The sequence below is a fragment of the Malurus melanocephalus genome, unplaced genomic scaffold, assembly GCF_030028575.1.
Source record: "Malurus melanocephalus ecotype Western Australia unplaced genomic scaffold, MMel_1.1 scaffold_10, whole genome shotgun sequence".
NCBI classification, from domain to species: domain Eukaryota; kingdom Metazoa; phylum Chordata; class Aves; order Passeriformes; family Maluridae; genus Malurus; species Malurus melanocephalus.
This window is the reverse complement of record NW_026623242.1, coordinates 1021866-1034039: the sequence shown is the minus strand read 5'-3', so window position 1 is coordinate 1034039 and position 12174 is coordinate 1021866. Positions and strand designations below refer to the sequence as shown.

General features: G+C 41.4%; 1 protein-coding gene across 4 annotated transcripts in view; it reads right to left on the bottom strand.

Annotated features, from left to right (window-relative positions):
- SRGAP1 (SLIT-ROBO Rho GTPase activating protein 1) overlaps positions 1–12174 on the bottom strand; it is a 139407-nt gene that overhangs the window by 66035 nt on the left and 61198 nt on the right. For all 4 annotated transcript variants that reach the window (XM_057376988.1, XM_057376997.1, XM_057377005.1 and 1 more), the window contains exon 2: positions 2027–2222. In XM_057376988.1, coding sequence (XP_057232971.1) covers positions 2027–2222 — 196 coding nt within the window. The remainder of the gene's footprint in view (positions 1–2026; positions 2223–12174) is intronic.

Sequence of the window (12174 nt, the reverse complement as noted above, 5' to 3'; positions counted from 1 at the left end):
ATGAAGTAGAAGAAAATGTCAAAGGCATCCTATTCTGTGAGCAACACTCAAATTCACAGCATTCATAAATACACTGCAACTGCTAGGCCTAGATGTTTCAAYTACAAGACAAACAGCAGGACTGGACTTGTTCCAGTGATCCAATTCTGAATTCCCATGACAGACTTTTTGCCATGTGGCCCCACTCACAGCTTTAATGTAGCAAAAAGTGACATCACAGATGAATTCTCATTTCTTTCACACAAGGTAAAATAAAAATACATGTAGTTCAGCAGCTGTTTCACAGACAATAAAAAACTATTCAAAATTTTGTCTCATGATTTTATTGAAATTTTAGTATCAAGTTTGCCTTTTAACTAACTGCTCTAGAAACTTGCTGCTCTGTTTTTTTTTCCTCTCTGTTACAGGGATTCTCCTATAGTCAAAAGAATGAAGCACAGGAAGATAAAAAAGGCAGAAGTGGTGATGAATTGAGGGAGAAACTCCTCAAACTCTTGGCAAACTCTTCTAATAATTAGCTTCTCTCATTGTTAGAAACACGGCCTTTAACTCCCATCTAATTGTTTAATTTTAGCATTCACCCTCAGAATCAAAGCAAAATGATTATCAGATAAAAGTCCTTTCTTAATCAACAGCACTTCACTTTGCTATGAATCAGGAGTTAAGGAAACTTCCTCCATTTGTTTGTGAGGGACATCTTAATAGTGTTACTTCACAGCAAGGGGTTTTATCATCCAGGTCAAACAACATGAGCACTCCTGAAGGGCCATGCTGGTATTAGTTGGTCCTCACTGCTCCTTCATGTCCCAAAGCCAATTTCACAGACTTTCCTGATTGTTCTGGGGGCAATAGTGGGAACAGCTCAGGGGACCAACARCTAAAGTGACTTTTAGTGTAACCTCTTCTCGATGCAGAGAACTGCAGAACAAAGCCAAAGGCAGAACTCAAGTCATAACCCCCATGCACAACTGCCAGTCTGGATTTAACATGTTTAAGAACAAGGAAAGATGTTTGTACACAMAAGGAAAAAAGATTTTGCCACAAGCAAAATAAAAGCCAGGGCTCTCTCTGAAGTGGTGACATATGAACAAGTTGATGATTTCAGAGAATTATTGACTCACTAAAATTAATTTTAAGAAATATATATTTATGCTCTCTGAACTGTGCAAGCTATTTTTGATTAACCTTTCCTTTGCCAGATGTATTTGGAAAATACTTTTGTCCTGAAACAGCAGCTCTGTGTATCTCTAGCACAGCACTGAATGAACAGTGGAAAMATGATTTTTCAGTTTTACAAACACAAAATATTGTTTTAAACCCCTAAGCATAACAGGGCCAGACAAACGTGTTCATTAATCAGCTCAAGTCAGAAAACTAATCACATGAGACTATGCCAGCAAATGACCCACTTGAAATACTTCAGAAAACAYGCTGTACACAGGTTTTGCCAGATACTACCTGACCACTTGTTTTGTACAAAAGATACTATGACATTAAAGGGATACAATAAATTTAAACAAGGCATAATGTTCACAACATACTTATTTCCAGGAATCAGAGGGGTGAAGACACAGCAAAGTTCACATGAAACAACATATCAAAATAGTTTTCTTTCCTGATGTCTTTTTTGGCCAAAAGTGTCCTTTTTTGTTGTTTTAATGCTGATTGACCTTCACGTAAATACTTTAAAATCCCATCAACTCCACTAGAGATCAGCACACAGCTTTCAAGCACTTTTGGGGCTCTGCATCTCATCTAGATAATGGCTGTATTTTGGGTGGTTTAAAATCCTTATGGTAGGTTAGGGATAATATTTGTGCCACTTACCTTTGAAGAAACTGAAACTACTTGTCAGAAGCTGACATGAGTAACTGCAGAGAGCCACATCAACAACAGTTTTTAGGTACTCATCTACTTTCAACTGCACTGAGAACCGCTATGCTGCTAAACAGGGGTGGAAATCTTAAAYAGGCCTTTGAACTAGGCAGCAGGGCATGGGGATGATGGGCAAGCAAATTTCTCTTACTTGTACTGCTGATGATCCTTCGTACTTCTTGTTTTTGCCATGAACCTCTCSGCCAGTTTTTCCAGGTTTCGGGAATATTCCATCTCTATTTCCGACTTCTTGCGGAAGAAATCCTGCAGATCCTGAAGAAGCTGCACTCTCATTTCAGTCTGCTGCTCCAGGCATTTCTGCTGCTCAACAAGTTGAGCTCGGATCTCTAAGGAAAGAAACACACATCCACTCGGATCAGTGAAAGCAAATGACAATTGAGTGTTAGCAACCAAAATTACAAACACTCCAGTGTACTTCAGCTTCGCAGCTACACCAGCTGCATCTGGATTTTGGGTCCCATGATGGGACACAGCAGTGGCAACTCTCACTGCTGCTACCACACATTCAATGCCCAGCTGATCCCACCTGCTGCCTGTCTCAYGAATGGCTGTGACAGAGGCTCAGGACTCTTGGGCTCAGGTGAGCCTCCCTCCATGTTCCTCTCCCTTCTGGTCTCTGGCACTATCACAACACTCAGCTTGGAGCCATCTCCTTGCAGAAKGTGGTGCTAGCCCAATGAACGGCTGGATAAACAAGCACCCTTTGGGCCAGGATCAGCCTGCTGACTGCAGGTGCTCTATGCTGGCTTGTATCATCARGTACACCACAGAAACAACCTGGGGATGAACTCTGGAGGCATTATCCATTGTAGCTGTGTACAAGTGAGCTTCCACAACTACCCCACCTCTGCCARGGAGGGAACTGCTGTACTGTACATGCATTCAACCATGTTCTAGAGCAAATACAGTGGAAAACATGTACCTATATTTAGAGACAGCTATTCGAAAACAGGCACAAGGTTCCAGAGATTGTAGTATATTTTTTAATATTAAAAAAATCTAATATTTTAGAAGAGAATATAGTATTACAATTATTTTCTAGAGCAATAGGGAAAAGCCTCCAGATTTCTTACCAATTTTTGCCATATGCAAAATTACTGTGTGCTAGGGCTTTTATTTTAGAGATTTCTGGGTTTTTTTTGTTTTCTTTTTTTTTTTTGGTTGGTATTTTTAGCAATTTTATTTCCTAAGTGCTAACCAGTTAAACACATTCTGAAAACACTTATTCTATAAAGATCCCTCTGGTTCTTTAGAGTTCATTACACTTTTGTCAGCTGCCCAGGCACAATGTACTCCAGTATTGTGGAGTAAAAACAGGAGTTAATGCTTTGTAACAATAATATATGTGTGTATTTTTAAAACAGTTTAATGCTATAACAAGGATTTATCAGTAGTAAAAAACCCAGAAGTGATGTCCATGTAAATGCAAAATTGTTGTGAAATTTTATTTGATTCTTAATGACGTAACCRTGCTGTGAGCAAAAAGATACTGGAAGTCTTCAATGCCCACAGCACAGTTTCAAATAGAAGAGCATTCTAAAAGTCATATGAATATCACAGGGAACTGCAAACCACTACACAGTAATAACACTGCAAAAAAATTATCTGATGTAAATAGCATCTAATGCATCCTTACTGATCTTAAAGCAGGTATGAAGGCAGAGATCCACTCTGCTGTGATTCAAATGTGTACACTGAAATAAGGCAGTATGACCACAGAAAACTGTTAAGCCAATATATTTGGAGGAAGACACTGCAGTATTTTCTTCCAGATCTCCTGTGAGCTACCAGCTGTTGTGTTAATCATTAATGAGACCATCCATTTTTATAGTCTGGGAGGTGAACCAAAAAATTCATGGTTTGGCTTTCACTTCATTTCAAATCAGTTTGTTGGAAAAGAAACCATGCCTCCAGCAAGGATGAGCCACTGTAATACAACACTGTATCAATGACATTCATGTACACAGAGGAGAAAATCACACAGGAGCTGGAAGGTTAACAACAAAAACAGAAACTCAAGATCACTTTTTCGGATGTCTCTTACTGTTAATACTGCAATCATGGAAAATTCCTGTGCATAGGAAACTGGTTGTACCAATCCACTGGTCAGAAGCAGCGATTTTGTCCATAAGCTGGAGTTTTCACTAAATCCAGACCCACATACATGGTCCCTATACTTTGGCCATCTCCCTTTCCCACTGAAGATTTTCTACCAGTTACCTTGAAAGCACAATTTTGTACATAGCTACTATGTTCTGATTATTTTGTAGGTCAGTGAATCTTGCTGCTATAATTCTTTTTTAGGTAGGCTTTTACCATAGCAACAGGAATGAGAAAGATTTTAGAAACAGGAATATATGAATTGAAATACAAGAAACAATGAACAAGGAACAACAAATAAAATATGATAAACTGCCTTAGCTTTTTGATGCTCTCTGGATTTCCAGCGGACAATGAGTAGAGTGTAGAAGCAGAGTGACTTCCTACAAACTTGTATTTTAGAAAACAAAAATGAAGCATGATCTATGAAAGCTAATGGAGATATAAAAGCTCCACAAAAGGCTGGTAAAATTAGGGGCTCAGGGGGCTGCAGCTTTATGAAGGAAGACTCATAATTTCTGGTTATCTGAATCTCRGCAAAGAGAAAGAACATGTTGGCTCCAGGAGTCTGAGCCTCTAGCCTCCTGCTGGAGGAGAAAAAGCAGAGATGTATGTCCCACTCATGCCAGCAGACCACAGTCAGTCCAGAAGGGATTTCAATAGCAGTTCTCCTTCCAGTCTTTATTATCATTCTGCTCCACCATTTTTTAATAGTTCTTTTACTAATAACATGTAATGCTGCCCTGGCAGGCTGAGAAGATGGCAATGAATAAGAAATCAAATCAGAAAATGTTATGATTTCCATTTTCTGATGAGAGCAGTGGATTTAAAAAAATCCCAACAACAAACCTCCTGAACAAACACTGGCATAACATCCAGGCAGGCTGAGTGCTGTGTATGACAAAATCACAACTGTCCAGGTACTGTTAACTATAATAGACTACCCATTACCTACTGCTGTGGAAAAATGCACCAAGGCAATGCTGGCAAAGCTATTTTCTTTAACCAGTTCACATGTGTGATTTCCCAGAGCTAGAAAGAGTGGCATGGAAAATGGCTGCACTGTATTCAAAGAAACAAAACCAGTAAAGTCCAAACTCCATAGATACAAGACAGGYGCAGCAGCCTGTCTTTACTCTTATTTTTCTGGCACATTTAAATCCAAGTCGAATTGGTATCAGTTGTAATGTACAATAACATTGTCCTATTGTGCTGTGCTGAGTGGCTGATGTCAATTTGCCAGGCTATTTTGTGCCAGGAAATGGCCTGTTTAAACCCTGGATGAGTTAACACCTTCTCCTTCTTTCTCTTGGCAGCTTTGACTCATGCTCACTGGCTTTCTGGCCAGGGGCTAGCTCAAAAGGAATCCCATCCATTTATACTGCAGCTTGAACAGACTGAGATCACATCAACTGCAAAAGAAAAATTAAAGCCACCCTACACTTTGTCCAAGATTTGCACAAACAATCAAAGCAAGGAGGCAGCTCATGTAACTGAAATTAAGACACTGAACTCTAAGTAAAGTTTTATTTCTCAAGATTTTCATGTTAAAAATTACTTTAGTTATGCCCTCACACTCGCCAATAGAATTACTGCATTAATTATAAAATTAGGTTTTGTTTATTGCAGTTTTGAATAAATACCCCTAATCTTTCAACAAATCTTTATTTCCTTCTTACAAGTGGTTAAATCTGTGCACCATGAAATAGAAAAGGAGAAAGAGACAAGATTATAGCTGCTTTGAAAGTTAAGCCAGAGAAGATGAAGCTGAACTACTGACATCATCCAAATCATAATCAGAAATAACTCATCAAGGTTGCCTCTTTGCACACAGTACAGTATTACAAATAGTGATTTACATAGCACTGCAGTAMTACACTGTATTACCCTGCAGAAGACATGTGTAACCAGTTACAGGCCAGTGCCCTACCTGAAGGACCCTGTGGAGAGATACACTACAATGTGACACAATGATAACGCTGACTATGCACCAGAATGGGACAAAGTTCTTCACCTTCACTTCCATGTACAAAAGCACCAGGCTCTGTCAAAAATCCCAGAACGTCACAGGAAACCCCCTTCTGACATCAGCAGCTGTGCAACTTGTAAACACATGGTATTAACCAAATTAACCCATGGATGGACCAACACTGCATGCAGACTGCCACCCTGCTGCAGAACTCCCCACTGCAATGCCCACCCTCATCCCTGCCCTGTGGTACTGCTGAGCTCCAATAGGCTATGCCTAGTCCTCCAGACTCTGGAGACCTTTCAGACCACCACAAACTCTCAGCACCAACTCCTCAGCAAAGCAACTCCAAAGAATGCTTCATGGTGCTATCAACACACCTGCTGCAAGATGCTTCCTGCCTGAGCCCCACTAAGCTGTTGCAGCCTGCCATTCTCAGCTTCCATTTAAGTGGAACTAACTTTTGTGCTTGCAGAGCAGCCATGATACAGGCTTGGTGCTTGCTGAAAGCTCTGGAAGATGCCACAGAGCAGGACATATCTACTTGGTCACCCCTCAGCTGCACCACAAGCCTCCCACCTGCTGCCTYACCCTGCCCGGCAAGAGCTATATTTAAGTCATGATTACAATACACAAACTATGCAGACATACTAATCCAGTAGTATTACTGGATRATCATACCAACAGCCTTGGGGCCTCACCCTGCAAAAGATCACAAAAGCAAGTAACTCAACAGAACTCCGTAAGAGTACAGAGGCTCCCCTAAGACATAGTAATGTTTGCAGGTTTTATCTCTTGGGTAACCAGACAAAGCTGGTTCAAAAGCTTCTTCTAAAGTCTCCTTCACACAAACAAAAAGTTTGATTCGTTTTAAAGCACAGAGAAAAATCTCATCAAATGCATTAAAACCAATACATGGTAACTTAGATTTTGCATTTCTAAACCATTACACTTGTTTTTTTTTTATCCAGGGAGCTATCAACACACATATCCTTCACTGTCATGCTAATGATATCCAGATCATATTTCATAACAAAAGATTCAGCCCTTAAATTCAGCCTAGATATAATCTGGCCACCAACATGCRTTTGTAATTAAGCAGCTATTGCAGCATTAATCATCTTTCAGTTCCTCCTTGAACACACTTGAGCCTTATATGCCTCTCATTGTGCCCCAGTTATTTAGCATTAAGAATTGCTCATGTCTGCCCCTGCTGCTAGAAGCTGAGGTGCTGTATGGGGGGACTGATAACTTCAGTTTCATTCCAGCCATTGCCTTTTTATGGACTTGGTTTTGCCTTCTTTGTCAAGATGAGCAGAGCTTTAGTCCAGCTGCATGCAGCTGGCCAACATCTGCAGTTGAGGTTTTGTTTCAGGAAAGCGCTTATGTCCAGCCCACTGAGGATGCTGCTAGCAGAGAAACTGCAGCAGGAATCACTGAGAGGGTCCTGGAGGTGTCCCTGTGCACAGCTTGTACTCCTTAATGCCATGTCCCATCAGTGCTCCCACACTTCCCAGGGACATTATTCCTCTCAACAGACAATAGGATAAAGATGATGAGAGGTATCAGACTCATGGTGTGTGCTCAGATCCAGCTGCCAATACTTGTCTCTGAGATACACRGCCTAAAGGTGCTAGTGCTGGCAATTTTTATTTCTCAGAGACTTGGCTAGAAAGGTATTTAAGTATCGTTATGAYAAATGGTGAGGGAAGCTCTGTGGTCAGCAGGGAGTCTGGCTCACACTCTCTCCCAGGTCCTTGTTGCAATTTTCCTTGACCACAAGCAGGAAAATCCACTTCAAAAGCCAGGAAATTCCACGAGACTGACAGCTAATGAGAGTTGCTGGGGTAAAGATCTCGGAGGCTGCAGCAGAAATGCCTTTAAATAGATCATGAGCCTGTACCACAACATTAACCTTCTATGACAGACTAGAGGAAATCACTTCCCTGTGTTCAGCATGTAAGAAGTGTGGCTAAAGAGACAGCGATGCCCTTGAGCTTCCAAGGATAGGCTTTTGTGGACTTTGTTCTACCCTAACTTGTAGCAATTTCACTTAGTACACTGAGCATGCAGCCTTATCCAAGTCCTTCACACTTAAAGTGAGACCTCTGTCTTCCACACCCCAGCACTAAACTTAATGTTTGACTTTATGATATTTTCCAGAGAATTGTTTTCAGACTTTTTTTGTTTGGGTGTTTTGGGGGAAGTGGTTGAGGTTGCCTGTGACAGATCATATCTTCAGGCTGTAGTGTAGAAATGGATGGGGAGTGAGAAACACACCTGGTATCTGAAGGGCTGTCAAAGAGTCAGCAATCTGAAGACCCTGTTGCCATCTGTCAACCCCTTTCAAAACTGTAAACCACATTCATTCAAACACTTTGGCATGCTTAAAGATAAAAAGCAATCCTTGTGCAGCCATTAGCAGGAATGCTGGTGTAGAAGCCATTTGCAGGATGCAGACAATTGTTTACGGGTCACTTCAGTTGTCCTGCTGAGACAAAGGAAGCAGAGAAATAAGGAATTCTCTCCTTGCAGCTGCAAATTTCATTCTATACATTGAAGCAAACACACTCCTGTCTACTGCAGTCACAGACTAAACAACAGCATGCTCCCATGCAGAACCCTGTAACTGGGGGATCCCAGTAGACAGGATTCAAAAAGGGCAGCTGCATTAGGGCACCTTCCACCYTCCAGATCCCTTTGAAATAAGAAGACATGTCTGGAAGAGCCAAGAAAACCTCCAGACGTAGAAGAAGAAGCTTTTCTTCTTGTTGTTCTTGGACTAATGCCCTCCTGCTATTCACAGCCACAGCTGCTGGTCACTTGGCTGCCTACAGTCCAAATCTAAATGGAAGGCAGTATGCCAGCTCATGACTTGGCAGGACACTTTTGCCACAGTGCTACTGCCAAGGGACCGTGGATTTAAGCAGGCAGTCTGCCTGCACCACATTTTGAGTGCCACTGCTTTTCTGGCAACTGCTTCTTTGCAGGCATAACTAAGAGCTGGCACTGTGTCCTACCAAACCTTGAGCCCGGCATACTCTGTCCTTGTAGTCACAGGAGCTGGGACTGAGGACAAACAATTCTGTTCCTCAGAGGAGAGGGAACTTTGTTTTGCTCAACACTAAAACCTCACCTCATCTTAGAACACTGCCAACCAGAAGAGCACAGAGCAAAGGGCAAGATGCCTCCTCTGCCTCAACAGTCTGATTCAAGGTCTTTCACCAGAGTGACCAGCCCTCATCTCCCATTATGGGAGCAGATAGTCTCCCAAAATCCAACTGCCCTACCTCTAGATGAACAAATCAGCTCTACAAAGAAAGAAAGAGACAGAGAGAGGAGGAGGAAGGGAGAGAGAAAAAGGAAGGAGCCCATGCAACTGTCTGCCAAGCAGACAGGTAGTCATAAAGTAAGTGTCTAAAAACCCATTTAGGGTATCTAAATTGTCAAGATCTATAGGAAAACTTATTCTGAAGCTTCTGAAGGGCTTCAGTCATCCTTTTTTTTAAATCTTGTTAAGAATATAATGAGCCTTTCCTTGTAGACTTAAATTTTTGGCACATGAGAAAATGAAAAAGGAATCAGTATGCCAAAATCTTACTTAGCTTCGTACCAATGAGTTATCTGCCARTAGAACAGAAAAATGACTCATGGGTCTCCTCTGAAACATTCTTTACACAATGTCTGTTAGGCCTGACTGGCATTAGTACTCTTTGAGAAAAAAAAATCCACACAAGCTATTTGCTCCAACAGGAAAGAAAACCCACTTTGTCACGATCCGAATGGGAACAAAAACCTAATGCTCTTAATTAGCTTCTTTACTTGTAACATGGTGAAATCAGGTTAAGTTCCTGCCTTGGCTTCTGCAAGGCTCAGGATGGAGCTGCCTCTAGATAGTGCAGCAGTATCCACTCCACAAGACACTGCATCACCTATCCACTGACACTACCCTGAAATGACTGCAGTCTCAGTAATGGCACACATCATTTACCTCCAGAGAAGCAGAAAGCTCCCCATCATACAGATGTRACCACAGATTGCATCTAGTCCAGCACCACTTCATTTTGTTAAGCGCTGTCACAATAAAACCCTTCCTTCTTTCTTAATATCGGGGGGAGAGCAGACAAGTGAAAACATCTGAAGGCTTTCTCTAGAAATGAGATGGTGAGAGATGTGCCTTTTCTTGACAGAAAAAAATTAATTATTCTGAATCTYTAGCAGGTGACATATCTCTTAAGATGAGAGCTATGCTGGTAAGAATGCATGTCAGGAACTCCCGAGCAGCAGAATAAGCAAGAAAGTAATGAAATCTGCACATCAATCAGATATGGCATCTCTTGTATGTTGATAACTATCACTGTGATAAGACTCAGAAATTAATAACTAAAGAAGATACCCTCCCTAAATCCTGTGAAAATAATTTTCCTTGCATGACACATCTTTAAGAGGTCAGTAAAACATTTTTAGGATGGCACACACCCTGGTGCATGCCATAAATAAGAGCATGCATTTGACCCAGCCAKGACTTTCAGTGACAGCTCTTTAAGTCCCAAGGTGAAGTAACAATGCAGTTAAGCACAAAAAAGAAATGGTAATCTGTCCCGTGTGCCAGCGTTTTACCACATTCCTTTCTAGTCCAACCTAGCATACACTAAAATACTATCACTACTGTTCATTTAGCTTTGATACTTTTAAGTCCAACTCTCCAATTTACTATATTGAACACCTTTGTGTTTTTATTCTAAAATAAATATTCACTTTTTTCCCTGCAACAGATCCATGATGCTCCTCTTCTTCAGTGAGACAAGACAGCTACGCCACTGAGAAGCCTCCAACACCAGTTTTAAAACTTTATGTACCTATCCTATGCTAATTGCTCACCTGAGTACATCCTTGTAGTTACTTAAGGCCCTGTGTACCCCAGCCAACCAAGCTGGGCAAAGACACTGTCTTGGGCAACACGCCAGAGCTGCAGAGTCTGCTTTGGATGCTGGCACACTTCTGGGCAGAACATCAGTCCCTGTCCATGAGCAGCCTCCTTGTCAGCAGCACAGACCAGGGAATGGTCCCCATGGGCCTACATTGGTGAGGTGGCAGCAGGGGATCAGAGCTCCTCACTCACCCACTCAGTACAGTGTGAAGGATTGTGTCTACCACCCAGCAAATCTCTGAACGAAATTCTATCACTTCTTGTACAAATTTAACTGTAAAAGTGCAACTCTTGCAGAGGAGTATGTCTGTCAGGCCAGAYTGACCTTAACCTGCATAAGTTTTTAGTAGAGACTTGGCCTGAGTCTGCCAAACCAAAGTCCCCGTGCAGGATTACTGGTCTTCTGAGCATGACTATGATATTATGCAAAAGTAAATTTCAGTCTCGTCTCATTTTCACATAGCAAATAACATTGAATTTACTCAATAGAGGATTTATGAAACAGGACAACATCGCATTTTGGGAATAAAAAGTTCTGCATGCCAAACTCTGAACAGAAAAGTTTCATATTTTTACTAATTAAACAAAAGAATAACCCCTATCATGATGGAATTACTTCTTCTGTCTSTGGGAGTTCTAATAAATGTAAAAAAGTCACCATGCTGAATGAATACGTCACATGCTTTCAAAATTCCTTTACTTAAAAAGGTTAGAAAACCCCTATTGCTGCCTATGTTTTTAGCCTAGCTCCACTTGGGATATAAGACAYTCTGGTAGCAAAAGTTGCATTGGAGTGAGTAAAGGAGAAGAGTTACAATGGGCAAGGCAGTAACTGTAGCGCTTTCAGGGCTAAACTAAAATTGAACACTGATGTTTGTAAGTACAAAGTACCAGCTCTGAGAAGAATATTAGCAGTTGTAGCAGCTGGATGGCAAAACGATAACCTGCAAAAATAGTTATTCATTATTTTGGGAAARAACAGAGTTTGGTAATTCACAGAAGGTGGTGCACTACTGTGTTGGTTTTGCTTGCGCAGTTTTTGGAAGTGGGGGGGCCAAAAAGATGGCKCCTGTGCAAAGCTTCTGGAGGCTTCCACCATGTCCAGCAGAGCCAATTGCTGTTGGCTCTGAGGATGATGGACATGCCACTGACCAAACCTGRGCCAWTTRRAGATGGTGGTTACGCCTCTGTGAAAACATATTTAAGAAGAAATCAAAACAAAGGGAGCACACAGTAGTTTTGCCAGTGGAGGAGGCTGAGAATATGTGAGGGAATGCAG